This window comes from Diceros bicornis, chromosome 6 (genome assembly GCF_020826845.1).
Source record: "Diceros bicornis minor isolate mBicDic1 chromosome 6, mDicBic1.mat.cur, whole genome shotgun sequence".
NCBI lineage: Eukaryota > Metazoa > Chordata > Mammalia > Perissodactyla > Rhinocerotidae > Diceros > Diceros bicornis.
In genome coordinates this window covers 67,824,267-67,841,576 of record NC_080745.1, presented here as the reverse complement: position 1 = coordinate 67,841,576, position 17,310 = coordinate 67,824,267, and the positions used below count along the sequence as shown (strand labels likewise).

At 39.8% G+C, this 17,310-nt stretch overlaps 1 protein-coding gene across 1 annotated transcript; it reads right to left on the bottom strand.

Moving 5' to 3' along the window:
• Positions 1-232: 232 nt before the first annotated feature.
• AS3MT (arsenite methyltransferase) lies at positions 233-16,579 on the bottom strand. The gene is made up of 12 exons (XM_058544379.1): positions 16,548-16,579; positions 14,856-15,073; positions 14,630-14,670; positions 14,231-14,358; positions 13,139-13,289; positions 12,487-12,623; positions 11,491-11,560; positions 10,262-10,343; positions 8,849-8,980; positions 8,387-8,529; positions 6,542-6,676; positions 233-814 (listed from the first exon to the last, which is right to left on the bottom strand). Exons 1-12 carry the CDS (start codon positions 16,577-16,579, stop codon positions 707-709), a joined length of 1,377 nt encoding a protein of 458 aa, XP_058400362.1. The 3' UTR covers positions 233-706.
• Positions 16,580-17,310: the final 731 nt, after the last annotated feature.

Sequence of the window (17,310 nt, the reverse complement as noted above, 5' to 3'; positions counted from 1 at the left end):
CCGGCCCCGTGGCTTAGCAGTTAAGTGCGCGCACTGCGATGCTGGCAGCCCGGGTTCAGATCCCGGGCGCGCACTGACGCACCGCTTCTCTGGCCATGCTGAGGCCGAGTCCCAAATACAGCAACTAGAAGGATGTGCAACTATGACATACAACTATCTACCGGGGCTTTGGGGAAAAAAATAAATAAATAAAATTAAAAAAAAAAAAAAACTATTTGATTTAAAAGACCAGTTACCTCAAGAGCACTCCTACCAAATGTGATTTGGCAGTCTTTTGGAATGATTAGCATGATTTCAGTAGGAGCCTGGTTTAATGAGCAAACATGGTGAAAAGTCCAAAAGGTGCTATGCAGGTCCAAGGGAAGATGTTCTTCCTGAGACCCTCTGCCAACCATTATTTCTAAAGGCTTCTTGCCCACTGGCCTTGACTGAGTCTCAGTTCCATTTCTGACCAGTAAGTGGCACCAGAACTTTGAATTTGTTGAGATAGAGAAATCTCAGCTTAACTAGTCTTTAGGTGATTTGCTGTGAATTTTTAATTAAAACCTTCTAAAAATGATTCATTTATTTTTATCAGTGATCTAGAATATGGTGCTTTTTGCCGTTTATTCTTTCTTGTGGTTGTGCTATGGGGAAGAGCAGGATAAGAGATATATGTAACTCATTCCTTCGCCTCCTGCCCACTGTCTTCTGGTCAGCAGTAGTTTTAGCAGCTTTTCTTTGTGCCACAGCAGCCGCTAGCAACATCAGGGGCACATCTGGAGCTCATGTTGTCAGACACTTCTGCAAGTTTGAACGGATCTGTGATTACATCCTGTCAAAAGGCAAACCAAAATGAAAGGACGAGTTAAAGGTGTTTTGATGGACCCAAACATAATATTTCAGTTTGATTTAGGTTGATTTACCCAGAAGGGAGATAAAACTTTGCAATTCCTTGGGGTCCTGGGAGTAGCATCAGTCATTCAGCTATAAAGGTAGCCATCTTCTTCCTAAAGCTTCTCATCAAGTTCTTACTTTCAAGGTAAACTTCATTTAAGCTTCTTAAAGGTAGTCCCTATTGATCCAGGAGAGTTGATTTTGCATTGTTTTGTTTTGTGGGAGTCCCATTTGTATGTGCCTTTTACCCTTTTGGAACTGAGATACTGAAATACTGGAACTACTTCCCTTTCCTTACTCTAATCTCTAGAAACATATGCAAGACAAGAAGGTAAGTCCCAGATACCAGGGCATCGTTAGCAATTGCTGATGTCCAGATGTTGAGCTTGCCAACAATGGCCAGTAAGATCTCAGGGCAGAGGAAGTGGAATTTTCAAAAGATAAGACGGCTGTCTTTATTTTTCCTCCTTTCACCTCCATGTGAGATACCTCCAATAGCAGCAGCACCAGTGGGGCCAGAGAAAAACCAGGAACAAAGACAGGAAATCAAGAGCATGAACAAGCCCCCTTAAATAATGATAATGAATTCATGAAACATAAATTTACACTCTTACTATTTATTGCTGGCACTGAAAATAGAAGGGTGAACAAGACAGGCGCAGACTCTACATTCATGAATGACAGTCTTATGGACCACTGCCTTTACTGAAGTAACTTACTAGCAGCCTTGGCCTCTCTGGCCCTCCATTTCCGCCTCTCTAAATGAAGAGGTCTGCCTGGATATGGGCTCCCTAACAGGCAGACTAGCATCTGCCAGGGGATCGTAAAGCCTGGGAGAGGGCTGGCTATGCTGGTTGCTGCTGCCAGGCCTTCACAGCCATTGTATTTCCTCCACTCAGAGCATTGGAATTGCTGGTCAGAAGAGTTAGCTTCTCCTCTTTTTCACCCAGGAAACTGATTTTCCACACTCTTCTTCTCACTCCATGTCCTCTCTACCACTAGGAGATAGTGATATCAATATCACTTCCAAGTGCATGCTCCCAGCCCTAAAAGATCTCAAGACTGGAAGGAAATAAAAGGTGGGATAGCTTGATAAGCAGTCCTTCCCAGCATCAACATCCTGTGATTCTATGAAAAGTATAAATATGAGAGGTAGTACAGCATGTTGAGTAAGAATGTCAGCTCTAGAAGCAGACGTGCGTTCAAATTCACCACTTTCTAGCTATGTAAAATTGGATTAGTAAATTAATCTCTCTGAGCCTCAGTTTCTTCATCTGTAAAATGAGGATATTAAGGGTTGTTGTGAGGACTAAATGACATGGTGCCCAGAACATATTAACTATTCAATAAAGGCTAGGTCCTCTATATTATTACTATGGTTGTTCGTGTTATCACTACCACTACTATTTACCGAAGCAAGACAGCACATAGCACAAATCCTATTTGCATCGTTTCAGATGCTGCAGTGTTTTAATAATGTAATTCTTTTAATAGCAAAATATACTTTGCTTGTCAGGATAAGAAAGGAGGAGGAGGAGAAGAAGAAAAAAGAAGAAGAAGAAAGACTCTCAAAAACAGTCACTATTGAGTCAGCCCGCAGTAAGAAGCAGCACTTTTCATTCCCCATTGCAGCAACTGGTAGGAAGACGTAAGGAGGAGCATTCCCTGCCTGCCGTCAGCCTGTACTGCACTCTAGGGTTTATCATAAAGGTCTTCTATAAAACAGATAGGAATGTCCTCCCCAAGAGCCCAAGGTTATATTTCTAGGACACACAGCTGTTTCATTCTTTAAATCTTCCTTCAGTGTCCATTATTCTCATTTCAAAATCTTGGAGCTAATCTAAAGGCATTGGCACATCTGTAGGCTGACAGAAATGAAGCAGAATAGAAAGGAGACTGTTGGGATAAACCAGTTCAAATACATAGAATGTTACCATTGGTATCTGAGGTCAAGAACCCTCCTGCACAAGCCGTGCATGCACACCAGGGGGGAACGAGAAGAGCGATGCTGGGAGAAAATGGTCTTCTGCAGAAGCAAACTCATTTGACTATATTTTTTACAGCCACAGTACCCTGGAAATGCTGTAGCTGGAGGAAAGACTCCCTTTACGTGTAACTATAATCTTCTGACAGCTTTTATAGTTAGTACTCAGGAGACCAGGTTACAGGAGAATTAGAGTGACGAAAATATTTCAAAATAAACATTGATTCCAGCCAGCAAGGTTTTGTTATCAATAAACTCCCAAGAGTTTCAAAATACCAGTAACACGTTTGTGACATGTTTAATATACTGAAAAATCAGAAGTCAAATTTCTCTACTTTCCAAAAATCACCTTCTTAGAAAAACAGAAGAGTAACAATCGCAGAGTGCTCAAGAATTTAATAAAGCAAAGAAAGTAAATCACTCTCCAGCTCTATATTGAGCTTGGGCTGGATTCATGCTGATAATAGTGGCCAAACAAGAACATGTTAGGTTTTTTGACTCTAGGATTCTCTCCTCTTGTATTCAATTAAACTTTCCCAACTGCAAATTTACCTTTTGGAGAGTGATCTCTAAATAAGCTTTACTCTTAAAGATTGCTGACAAAATAACAAAAGGAAGAGAGAAAGGCACAACAGTTACTTGTATATCAACTGTATCCAAAATTACTACAAAATACAAGCAACAGAAAGCAAACATTCATGGAGAAAGGTTACAGAATTTCTGAGCTCAGGAGAAAGGGTATATGGGAGAATGATAAAAGAGTCCTGTAAAGGTGGTTAGAACTCAAATACTTAGAACCCAGTTCCAAGCGACCAAGAATCTTAATAAGTACACATCCATAACTATAACTGCTTCTATTTCTTGAGTACGTATTATGTGCCAGGATTGGGCTAACATTTTACATATGTTTATTGCTCCATTTGATCCTGACAACCTGAGGGAAAAAGGGTTTAGGGAGGTTGGGTAACATACCCAAGGTCACACGTTAAGTGGCAGAGCCAAGATCTGAACCTAGTCTATCTGACTCCAAGCCCATGTACTTAAACCCCCATCTTGCCACAGCAACATTGGTATCTCATTTCCCTGGCCTCCCAAAATTCCATGCCTTGAGATGCATCACTGTTACGACTTTGGTGAGTGTTAGAAGTTCTGTCAGCCAAAAGAAACTTGAAATCCATCACTAAGCCTGTTCTAAATAATAAAATATTATCAATTAATAAATGGATTAATAAAATAATTATGATAGCATGAATAGTGGAAAAGGTACAAATATATAAAGAGAGAAAGGCAAAGAGGGATGCTAATATCTGTTACAACTACCTATCTGCCTTCTTCATAGGGTAGTTGTGAGAGATGACCTGCAATAAATTGTGAGAAAATGCTTTAGAAAATGCTATACCAATATTTCAGATGCTAGAATAATTATAAATATGAATCTAAAATATTTTAGAAAATAGTCATTTTAGATTATAGTGGAATACTGGCTCAAATATACATTTAAGAAATTAGGATTGAGAGAAATTAGCATTTCAAAACTGTGGAGAAATGATTTAATAAATGAATAGGAAAATTTGAACTAGTTAGTATTTGGAAAAATAGTCACACTCTACTTCAATATCTATGCTAAAATAAATTCCAGATGGATTAAAAATTTCAATGTGAAAAACAAAGCCATGAAATACTAGAAGAATCTTCATGATCTTGGATTAAGCAATGGATTCTTAGCTATGACACCCAAAGCACAAGTAATCAAAGAAACAATAGATAAATTGGACTTCATCAAAATCAAAACCTTTTGTGCATCAAAGGACACTATCAAGAGAGTGAAAAGACAGTATACAGAATGGGAGAAATTTTTGCAAATTATATATCTGATAAGGGTCTAGGATCCAGAATATATAAAGAACTCTTAACAACTCTACAATAAAAAGACAAACAACCCAATTAAATAATGGGCAAAAGACTTGAATAGACACTTCTCCAAAGAAAACATACAAATGATCAGCAAGCACATGAGAAGACGCTTAGCATCATTAGTCATTAGGGAAATGCAAATCAAAACCACAATGAGGTACCACTTTACACCGACTAGAATGGCTACAAACAAAACAAAAGAGAAAATAACAAGTGTTAGCAAGGACGTAGAGAAATTCGAACCCTTGTATATTGCTGGAAGGAACGTAAAATGGTGCAGCCACTGTGGAAAACAGTTTGGTGGTTCTTCAAAAAGTTAAACGTAGAATTACCATGTGACCCAATGATTCCAGTCCTAGGTAGAGACCCATACGAATTGAAAACAAGTACTCAAACAAGTACACGATGCATATGTGCATGCATGTTCACAGCAACACTACTTACAATAGTCAAAAAGGGGAAACAACCTAAATGTCTATCAACTGATGAATGGATAAACAAAATGTGATATATCTATATAATGGAATATTATTCAGCCTAAAAAGGAATGAAGTACTGATATATGGATAAACCTTGAAAACATTATGTTAAGTAAAAGAAGCCAGACACAAAAGGCCACATAGTGTATGATTTCACTTACATGAAATGTCCAGAATAGGCAAATCCAGAGACAGAAAGCAAATTAGTTATTGCCAGGGGCTGGGGAGAGGGCAGGTGACTGCTTAATGGGTATGGGATTTCTTTTTGGGGTGATGAAAGTTTTCTGGAACTAGAGAGTGATGACAGTTGCACAACCTTGTAAATGTACTAAAAGCCATTTAATAAATGGCTACTACCACTAAAATGTACTAAGTTGTACATGTTAAATGGTTAAAATAGTGAATTTTATGTTATGTGAATGTTACCTCAATTTTTAAAAAGTACAAAAAGAAAATACAGGTAAATTTATAATGTTCATATTAAGCAGGTCTTTCTAATCATAACGTCAGAGGCAGAAACCATAAGGGAAATGACTACCTGTACATAAAAATTGAAAATGTCTATTTGGGGGGGAAAAAAGCAAATAAAAAGATAAATGACATGCTGAGAAAAAATATTTGCAATATATAATAGACAATCTCTTATAGAGCAATAAAAGGCAAATACCATTCTAATAGAAAATGGTTAAAGGAATTATATAGGAAGTTCACAATGGATGAACTATAAATTGTCAATAAATATACCAAAAAGTTCAATATATGCAAAATAAAACAACATTATTTTCTGTCTATTGGACAAGCAAAGATTTTAAAAAATAATACCCAGTATTAGTAAGACCACAGGGAAAAAGTATCCTCATATGTTGCAGGTAGGCATGTAAACTGGCACAATCTTTCTGGAGGGCAATTTGACTATCTCTATTAAAAGACTTAAGAATATGTATGTATAATTTGAATAACTTTTTTCCAAGGTAGCTCTTAACCTTTTTTGTATCTGGACCCCTTTGAGAATCTGATGAAAGTAATAAATAAACCCTTTCCTGAGAAAATACACATGTAATTTCCTGGATGTCCTGAAGTCCATTTATGGGCGCACCAAGTTAGGATTGAAAAAAATGAAGTTATGAAATTAATTCAAATCATTTTATAGATACAAATATGCTAGAAACAATTTATGGTGGCCAACTAAAAGAAGAATGATTTGTTTCTTGCTTTAGTCGTCTGTGGCAAGCATAATGATTTTTGAAATGGTACTCTTTGAGGGTAGGGAATTGAAAGCCAACCAAACCTTCGATTCTAAAGCAGAACAGCCTCCTCCGGTTGGCAACTTCTCTCCAATTGATTTGATCAGAAAATCTTGGGCAAATCGTGAGTTCTTCAAGATAGCCGCTGTTTCTTCATCCACTTCAACAATTTCACCTTCCTGAATGGTAGCATGAAAAACACATATTAAGAAATGCCACTTTAGTCTCAATAGAAGAAAATGCCCAGAAGTTTTACTAATGAGTGGCATTTTGGGATAAAAGACTATACTTCTGACATGGTATTCTCTCATGTTCAGACCCTGCTGCTACTTCATGCTCATTTCAAGATAGAATTGACCGGTGTCATAATCAGTTTTTCTTTGGTGGCAATGTCAAAAAAAGGACATTTATTGCTCCAGTATTTAGTTTCTACTCAGAAAGAGATGTAGAAAACCACTGTTCTCTGGGCTTCACCTTATTCATCACTAAAATGAGAGCTTTGGACTAGTGGTTTTTAGAATGTATTTCCATGAATACCAGGGTGCCTGGGAGCTGTGTAAAGGGCCCACAACTTGGGAAGCAGGAGTCAGCACAGGAGATTCTGGGCTATCACCTCTGCTCGCATCAGGTATACTGTGCTTTTATCCCTTCAGATATTGGGGTTATGTAAAGGAATGCCTGACACATAGTAAGTATTGGTGTTTTAAAAAGATTTTGCTTAAAAAAATAATTCTGCTATTAAAAATGTTTTTTGGAAAGCCACTAGAGCAGAGAAATGGTTTCAAAGACCCTTCCCACTGTGATTCTGTGAATCTGCTGGAGCAGGCAGTACATCAAGGGCCAGTATATCAGTGAAAAAGCACTCATGGCTCCACTGCACCAGGGAGTATTTAGGAAATCTGAAGATGCTATTTGGACCAAAAAATCAGAGGAGCAAAACAGTAGGTCCTTCCACCTTTGGGACAAATAACAACTGTATCTTCTATTTACTAAGTTCCCAGTATGTACCAATGTTGTGCTATATTATTGCTAATCTTTATAGAAATTCTGCTAAGTAGATATTATTATCCCTATTTTTACAGTGGAGCAAACTGTATCTCAAAGAATTTTGGTGACTCATTCAAGTTTACCCAAGTAATAAATATAAAGCCAGAATTTGAACCCAGGTATCTGATTCCAAAGCCTCTACTTTTCTCTTTGAGAAAACAAAGCCTATTCTTCAAAGAGTAGTAGAAATTCAATGTGTCATCATTAAACACTAACAATTCCTTAATTCCACGATACCATTATGCAGTACTCCTATTCTTTTCCATCCTGCTTGTCTATAATTCCATTAATCTGACATCTGAATGATGCCATGAAAAATTTTCGTAGGTGTGATAATGGTATTGTGGCTACATAGGAGAATATTCTGTTCTTAGGAGATGCATGCTAACATACTTAAGGGTAAAATTTCATGAGGTCTGCAACTTACTTTTAATGATTCAGCAAAAGTATATATACACACACACACACATACACATAAACCCCAACATCAGAAAAGTGAGAAGCAATACAACATGAAGAAAAGGTACCTAGACCAAAGGTAAGAGTAGAAAGAATGGGAGCTGGCCCTGTGGCATAGCCGTTAAGTGCGCGCGCTCCGCTGCTGGCAGCCCAGGTTCGGATCCCGGGCGTGCATCAATGCACTGCTTGTCAGGCCACGCTGTGGCGGCATCCCATATAAAGTAGAGGACGATGGGCACGGATGTTAGCCCAGGGCCAGTCTTCCTCAGCAAAAAGAGGAGGATTGGCATGCATGTTAGCTCAGAGCTGATCTTCCTCACCAAAAGGAAAAAAAAAAAAAAAGAGTAGAAGGAATGTGAGAAGGCATGGAAATTTCAATGTACCTTAAATGTGAAATTTGCATCAAATATTAGTTCTTTTTCGTGTCCAGTGATTCCTCCATTGTAAATAACTTGGCATCTTTTGGCTGGTTCTGTCTTAGGGAGTTTGAAGAGGCGAAATGTTGCAGAAACGAAACGACAGTTACCTAAAAACAGAACTTACTCAAGCTTCACCTCCAGCGCTCGAACAGCTAGCTATTGGTTTGCTCAGCAGATGAAGAGTGTACATATTATAAAGATGATTTTCTTCTTCGCATGCCATCAATTATCTTTCTGGGCACTTCACTCTATTTACTGAGTAACTTCAAAGTGCTTTATTAAATATCAAACTTTGGTTGCCATTAAACAGGAGACAAGATGGAGATTTCCAGATGATACAAAGTCTGCCTCAATGAAACACTTGCTAATCACCAAGTTTGAACCATTAGGCGTGCAGTTATAATATTCCCTGCCATTGTTTCTTACCGATCACTCTTTCTAGGTCCTTGTTTTGAACTGTAATGAGATTGGCAGTGACCAAACGTGGAGGGCAGAACCCAATTTTCTGGGCAAGGATGGCAAGGTCCTTCCAGTACAAAGCACCACCCAGGCACTCACCTAAAAAAAGAAAAATCACAGACCAACCAATATAACTAGGTATTAAGGGAATTACTCTTCTATATAATTGATTAGGATATGGTATTAGTTAAAACATAGGTCCTAGAAATAGAAGAACCACTTGAGTGTCCCCCAAGATCTAGAAAGCCAGGGTCAAAACTAACTTTGCCAGCTAATGGTCTCTGGGGACCATTCTTCAGGCCCATTCTTCAGGAACAACCTAAATTATCACCAATAGAGAAATGGTCAAATAAAGTATAGTACAGTTGTGTAATATAAATATTTAAAAAATGTTTTAAAAAATTTTAGGCATAGGAAATATGCTAAATAAAATTAGAATACTAAATTCTATATATAGCATGCTACCAATTTTATGATACACACACAGAAGAAAAAGCTAAAAGGATATATATTAAAATGTTAAAGAGGTTATTGCTGGGTTATGTGATTAGTAGTAATTTTTTCTTTTTCTTTTTGTATTTTCCAACTTTTTAACAATATCCATTGATTATTGTATAATAAGAAAAAAGTTAACATGACTTATTTTAAAAGTAAGAAGTTTTGGGGCTGGCCCCATGGCGTAGTGGTTAAGTGTGCACGCTCCGCTGCTGGTGGCCCAGGTTCGGATCTCGGGCACGCATGGATGCACCACTTGTCAGGCCATGCTGTGGCGGCGTCCCACATAAAGTGGAGGAAGATTGGCATGGATGTTAGCTCAGGGCCAGTCTTCCTCAGCAAAAAGAGGAGGATTGGCATGGATGTTAGCTCAGGGCTGATCTTCTTCTTCAAAAATAAATAAATAAATAAATAAAATAAAAGTAAGAAGTTTTGATTCCCTAGTCAGACCGATCACATGCATGCATTTATCTCCTCAACTTCCAAAGACTCCCTTAAAATGAAAATAAAGGAATAAACAACAAAATGATGATGAGAACATTAGGCGGTTAGAGGGCATCAGTTCTGGACCAGTTGCCCTTATATCCACACTACAGTTCTCAAAGTATTTTTCACATTTATTACCCCATTTAATCTTCATAACAGCCCGATAAGGCAGATTGCATTATTATCTACATCTTACAATTTGGAAACCGACTCAAAGAGATTAATTAAATTATCCAAGGTCATACACTTTTGAGTGGCAGAGGAAGACTGGAACCTAAGCCCCCTGACCTAATCCCACATACTCCCACATCACAAAGTCTCATCCTGGGTTTTGGTAGAATGGAGCTCTGTACCTGAACGAGAAGAATCTGCCTTAAAACAAAATAAAAAAACACTTACCCCATAAAACTTTGTGCGTCCTGATTTCTTCTGGCAATTCAAGGCTAGCATAGACGTCACTGAAATATAGCTCCCCACCATGCTGAAACAGCAGAATTAGTCCAAACAAGGTTAAAGATCACATTAGTCCCAGATAGCAAAGAAAGGAATGAGGGGATAAAATCAATTTAAAAAACCAACGGAAGTGCTCGACCTGAACAGCTGCCTCCCTGGTTATGATCAAGAGCCAAGGGCCAAGGTAGTTTTCAGTGACCTCCCCAACAGGTAATAAGATAGCTTGCCAAGAGTGTCTCTCTCCTAAATAAAGATACTCAGGTTACCTAAATTTTTAGCCAATCTGAACCAAATGCAGCCCCAGGTTGTAATTAACAGAAGTAGAAAATAGTATTCATAAACTCTTCTCCCTTAAAAATTATATAACTTTTTGTAATGCTGCTGTTTACTTTTATGACAACATATATTTTTTAATATTTTTAAAATAATTTTAACACATTTTTTCATATGCCTTAAAATCTCAGGCATATGAGTGATCAGGAATTTTAAGATTTATTTAGCTCATTTCAAGAGTATGGAGGTCTAGATTCTACAATAATGTCTCTACCCTTTACAAGTATATCTTGGTGAAGACAGTGAGCTGGTCTACAAAATGACATGCTAATTAAGACATTATTAAATCATTTCTACATAGATATTCTTATTTGATATCTACGTCAGCCCTGTAAACAAAAAATCTCAGAATATCTTCTATCATGAAGATACCCATCTCATTATACACATGGAGAGTGTGGAGCTCCTGCAAGTTTTCCTTTTAGACGTAAAAGTTCCATCTTCTTTGACTTCCCAAAGATCTGGAATCTTGATAGGTATGAAATAAGTAGCCCTGAGAAACATTGTTTGAGCTAGAAGAGTATATTCATAGCAACCTTTAGTAGTCAGTCCAAAGGTCCCTGCAGCTCTGCAGGTGCGGTCCTAGGATCAGGTAGAGCAGCAAACAGGAGGAGAGACAGCCAATAAAACAAATATTTTAACACATCCAATGACAATCAGACTCTCAGATTTATTACCTTCTGCAACCTAAGAGGATAAAGAATCCATATCTAGGGTATTTCTGCCACTCCTCTGTTGTGCCACCTCTTTTTAATTTAGTGGATAAATTAAGAGAGTTTGAGCTCTGAGCTCAAGGGGGCAAGAACAGGACAGGTCCCACCTTGTCCCCCTCGTCCCCTCACCTTTAACACTCGATGTACCTCCTGCAGCACTTGTTGTTTATCAGGCACAAGGTTAATGACACAATTTGATCTGAAAAAGAACAGATGGAACGTCAAGCAAATCTGCACACTGGTCAGAGATCTCTAAATCCTTTTAGTCCCTCCACATGGCTCCCACCATCTCCTCAAAGCTACACCATTCTTCCTGCCTCCCTCCTCTCTTCACCACACTCAGCTTCTTCCCACAGTAAGGGAGACGGACAGAGTGTTTAAAATCTCAGTAAATTGGTAGCAAGTTTGAGTGCACAGAAAAAAATATCAGGGGGCTGGCCCCGTGGTGTAGTGGTTAAGTCCAGTGTGCTCTGCTTTGGCGGACTGGGTTCGCAGGTTCAGATCCTGGGTTCAGACCTACACCACTTGTCAGCCATGTTCTGACAGTGACCCACATACAAAATAGAGGAAGACTGGCACAGATGTTAGCTCAGGGGGAATCTTCCTCAAAAAAAAAAAAAGAAAAGAAAAAGAAATCAGGCTTACTTTTTACTTGTTTATGCCCTGGTGTTCACCATGCAACAAAATGACCCGGGACCAGGTGCCTACTGCACAAGGCATTTCTTCTGCCACATGTAAACAGGCTAAGTTCTTCAAGGCAGCTTTATTAAGGCTGATTTGGGCATTATTTGACAACAACAACTCAAAGGAAAAAGAGAAACGCAGAATCCTATAATTTGCAAATATGCTATAATTTAATAATATTAAAGATAACAGGTCACTGTGTATTGTATGAGCAGACTCTGTGGTCTTGGTGGTCTTCTGGGCTCACTGGTTTATGATTAAGTTTAAATAAGTTCTCTCTTGGGCTAGTATGTTCTGCAGCTGATGGGCTACAAGAAGCTCAGACCAGCTCCCTCCGTTTCTTAACTCATGCTAAGTCTAACTGAGAGTGTAAAAAGTGACGACATCTGTGTGTTCAATAGGAAATGGGCTATATTCATACCAGTAAGGATATAGACCTACATAACAATATCGTAACTCTCATTCTTGATTCCAGCCTCTCCCAACTTCTCTATGTAGCCATGAACAAAAGTCACATTGGGTGCCCGGAAGCCATATTTTTCCATGTGATAGTCAATATACTTTTTAGCCACTTCCACCTAAAGGAAGAAAAATATAGATTTGATAATCATCATTTTGTAAAATACACTAGTTTTTTCCTAAAATCTTCCCATTACTAATGGAATATATTTCCCCCAGACTATTTTGGGTGAGTATACAAGGTTCCTCTGGGCATGTAGGATATACTACACCCGAGAACAACTCAGTGGGGCACAAACTCCCTGCTTGATACATGAGTTTTGCTTGAATAAACTCTTCATTCAACAACAAAATCTTGTAGGAAAGATGGCAGAAGGAAGGAAAAGATCTAACTCCATTGGGTCATCATGATATTCATATATCAGATCAAACCTCTGACTCTGTGTTCTCCCAGAAGAGCCCCTAACTGTCAAAGTTCTCAGCTTGCAGGGCAGGAAGCATTAGTGGCACACATGAGCATTGCATGTAGCAGCCTTCTTAAGTTATCCTTGAAGAGTCACAAAGGAAACAACTTTATCTCTAAAGGAACGCTTCCAAGAATTTTTTCCTCTTTGTCCTCCAACCATTGCCTTACCTGACCTTCTGTCATGTCTATTCCAGTGACATGTCCCTTCTCGCCAACCAACTGACTAAGTGCATAGCAATCTCTGCCACTTCCACTACCCAGGTCCAAAATCCAGCAGTTTTCCAGGCTCTCAGGGATGACCAGACCACAGCCATAATACCTGGGAAACAGAAAATACATATATACGTATTTTTTCCCTCTGGAGACTAGAAGATGTAGAATCACTAAATCTTATAAATCCTTCCTCCCTCTCTCCTTTCCTTCCTTCCTTCCATCATTTATTCCATTTCTATTTCGGCGTTTAGTCTCCTCCACTAAATTGGAAGCTCCATGAAGGCTGAGACTCTATCTGCTTTGTTTACCATTGTATTGTTGGGCATTGTGCTAAGACACATAAGCCATCTAAAATATTTGTTGAATAAATACATTTACGCATTAGCTGAGCATCTAATGCAGGTCCAAGATTGTGCTAGTTATTGACAAAGAAATGTCAGACAAGAGTCCTCTCCCCTAGATGTATTTAACTGGGGTGGCACACATGAGCAAAGAAAACATTTTCCACGATTTACTGATAAACTGAGTGGCACAGGCAGTAAGCGCTGTAGTGGTTTGGAGAAGGGGTTGCTCAAGGATTGGAGGAACCTTCATAAAGTAGGTAGGACACCAATGAGGTGTTGGGTGGGCAGGATTTGGAAGGTAGAAAGGAGAGGGAAGGCATTCCAGATTGATAACTGCATGCTAGGCAAGCAGAAATCATCTTGGCAGTGCTGACGGCAGGAGGGGGTCTGGCCAGCGTAGTATATAGTGCATCAGAGGGAGCCAAGGTTGTTCAGGAAGTGAGGGTCAAACTACTGGACGGTCTTGAATGTCAGGTCCAAGGAGTGTGAATGTATCCTGGGAGTAAAGGGAGGTGGGGAAGGTCACTGGGAATTCTTAAACAGAGCAGTAAGGTGACCAGTGCTGTGATTTAGGAGTTTTATGATAGACAAGGCCAGAGGGATGGATTGGAGGAGACCAGTTAATTCCCTAGTGACTGGCATCACCATGTTTTGAGAAAGATGCTCTCTGGGGTCTTCATGGGGGCAGCACAGGGCAAGCTACCTCAAGGCCACTTCCTCATGTACATTCTGCAGGGCTTCCCGGATGTGCTTGGGGAGCGGCCCGGCTGCGGTGACACAGGCATTGGTCTGGAGGTCGGCTCCTTTCTTCAGCACCTGCCCATAGTAGGTCTGACCCAGGGCCAAGGGCGGGATGAGGCGTGAGAGAAGAGCTAGAGCTGGTGTCCACGATGCGAAGGTTCCCATGCGCGCCACCGGCCCCATCCCCACCAATCCAGGCCTGGCCGGCCTTTGCTCGCTGCAAAGCTCTGAGTCCAGACTCTGCCCTGCCCCCAACCCAGGGTTCCTGGGGGCGCAGGGGCGCTGGCGGGGCCTCCATGAGCCTAGGACTCCCACCCAGCCCAGGATCCACCTCGGCCTTTCCAGGCCCTACTGCTCTCACCTGCACGTCCTTCCAGATCTCAGCGTCGCGGGGGGCGGCCACTGCCGGGAAGGGGAAAAGGTAGCTGAAAGGCGAGGGTGCTGAGCAAGGGCATGGGGTAAGGGGTGCGCCGGGACAGAGCGGGGTTAAGAGGCGGGCGGCAGGCCCGGAGCGCTAGCGGTGGTGGTGGTGGAGGGGGAGACAGAAGGCCGGGGTCCTGCCCTGGGGGCCGGGGCGGCACACTCACTGTCCCCTCGGTCTGCGGACTCCAGGACTTTGGTCCCTTGCAGCCCGCTCCGCAGGCCGAGCGCGCCGGAGGCCCCGCCCCGGGGCAGGCAGGCCCGATCCCCGGCCGGGCGGGCTCTGAGCCGGCCCGCCCGGGGGTGCAGGAGCCCACGGCCACTTCCAGCCCGACGCTCAGCCGAGCGCAGTCTCACCACCTGTTCTCTTGCTGCGCTTCTGGCCCTGCTGGGCCCAAAGTCATCTTAGCTGTCTTTAATCTTTCCAACCAGGAAGAGGATATTACTATTAATTAGCATCTTCCTTTACTGCTCGCTCTGATTTTCATTTTATAAATCTCCTATTCTGACTTAAACAAACACCCGTATATGATTTTTGCCCCTTTTGGAAATGAAATCACCTTTCCTCAATCTATTTTTTAAGGTCAGGTTTATTGATACATAATTTACATTCAGTAAAATTCACCTTTCTTTAGTGTACAGTTCTGTGAATTCTGACAAACGTATACTTCACCACAATCAAGACTCTCACCCAAAAAAGTTTCTTTGTGCCCCCTTGTAGTAAATCGCTTCCTCCCACCCCCAGCTCCTAAAGAACTATAGATCTGTTCTCCCTCCTTTTCTAGAATGTCACAGAGATGGAAACATACAGTATGTAGCCATTCTCCGTCTATTTTGAATTACATTTAGGAAAGCAACTTTGCTAACAATTTTTAACCTCTAGTAATTTTTGGTCAATTCAATTGTGTCTTCTAGGTATCGTCATTTCATCTTCAGAAAGTTTTTTTTTAATTTATTTTTCCTTCCACCGCTATATTTGTATATCGTGTTTCCTTCTGTGGTTGTAATATGCATTTCTATTCATTAGGACGGTAAGGAGATATGGGGTTCCAAGTGAAAGGATATCTAAATGGAAGATTTACTAAATTATACTCATTTTTCAATCTCATCTGCCAATAATGATCTTCCCTGATGTCAATTAGTTCTTGTTAAATGTTAATAGGAAGGTGTTATATATTTATATTTTTAATAAATTAAACCCATGGAAACAATCTTTCTTGGAATATTTTTATGTTAGAATATTTCCAACTACTAAGTGTGTAAAAATAAGTGTTTTTATAGGTATCAGTTTTTTGACAATCATATAACAGTGAAAACACTCCTAAATATCAGTTTTCAAGATACTCTCTCCATGAAATTAGTTCCTCTAGAAAAGCTCTTTCTCACTCATTGTTAAAATGCTATCTTTATCTTGAAACGACAGATTAGAGGGAGGTTGAGGAAAGGGCTCGATCATTTCCTACTTGTTCACTCATACTTGCTTTATTATATTATCTTCAATTTGTAGTTACTCACAAGAACCATTTGATAAGCCTTAAATCCACTTAACCACACACAAATAAACTGCAATAAGGCAAACCACCATCAACCAAAATCGAGTTATTCCGTTTTCCCTCAGGGCTGATTTTGGACCTGATGGCTTGTGACCATCATCCATACTGATTGGTCAGTGCCTCAACCACAGTTTCTTGTTTAATATCACCCCTGTTAAATGATACGTATGCTATGTGGATCCGTATGCTACATAGACCAAATTAGTGCTCTCATATCAAGCCATATTTTAAATATTAGCAAAAGCTAATTTTCTTTTAAGATAAAAAATAAACATACATAGAAATTTTCATATTTTCTTCCCTTACCTCCAAGGATGGCCTTGTGCATGCCTCCACATATCCCACCTTGGAAGCTACTGGTCTGACAATTCTAGGATGGTCCAGAAAGCAGATTTTGGTTCAGCACACAGAACCATCTTTCAAGAAGTAGAGCTTTCCAAAATGGCCAGCATCCCTAAGTAAAGGATTCTCCAAACACTGGAAGCATTCAAGCAGAATCTAGTTGACCAGCTCAAAGTTTACTTGCCAGAGGTGCAGCAGCAGGAGTAAATGGATTGGATTCAATTACTGCCAAGATCCTTTCTTTTGTATTATGTTAAATACTAGAAATGACAGGTAGCACGTCTGTCTATTCATAAGGGAAGTAACAGATAATAGAGAGCTAGATTAGTAGTTAAAAGATCTACCATCAAGCTCACTGACCTCGGCTAAGTCATTTCATCTTCCTGGCTATGTTTTTTCACCTGTAAAACATGGGGCCAGAATTTAATAACTTTTGAGGCCCCAATACAGCTCTAATATTCTGGGGTTCTATGATTCTTTCTTCTTCAGCAAATATTATGTTGGTTCTTGGTTTTTAAAACATACTCTTTTAGAAAGAAATTCCCTTTTTTTTAGTTTTAAGTAAAAATAGAAATTGAATTTTTTTCAAATGCCTTTTTGGTGTACGTTACAGCGAGATAAGATTTTATTGTTTTTTATTAATTGTTTTTGCAGCTGTTATATCACCTTTGTGATTCTGGAATTATGTAATTCTTCAAAATATTTCTCTATTCAATTTTTTGAGATT

Coding starts and splice junctions, on each gene's coding strand:
- AS3MT (XM_058544379.1), bottom strand. CDS start 16,579: ATGTGGAGGCATGCACAAGGCCATCCTTGGAG. Junction 15,074..16,547: donor GCACAAGGCCATCCTTGGAG/GTAAGGGAAGAA, acceptor TGGGCCCAGCAG/GGCCAGAAGCGCAGCAAGAG. Junction 11,561..12,486: donor GAGAGTTACGATATTGTTAT/GTAGGTCTATAT, acceptor GTTCTTTTTCAG/ATCAAATTGTGTCATTAACC.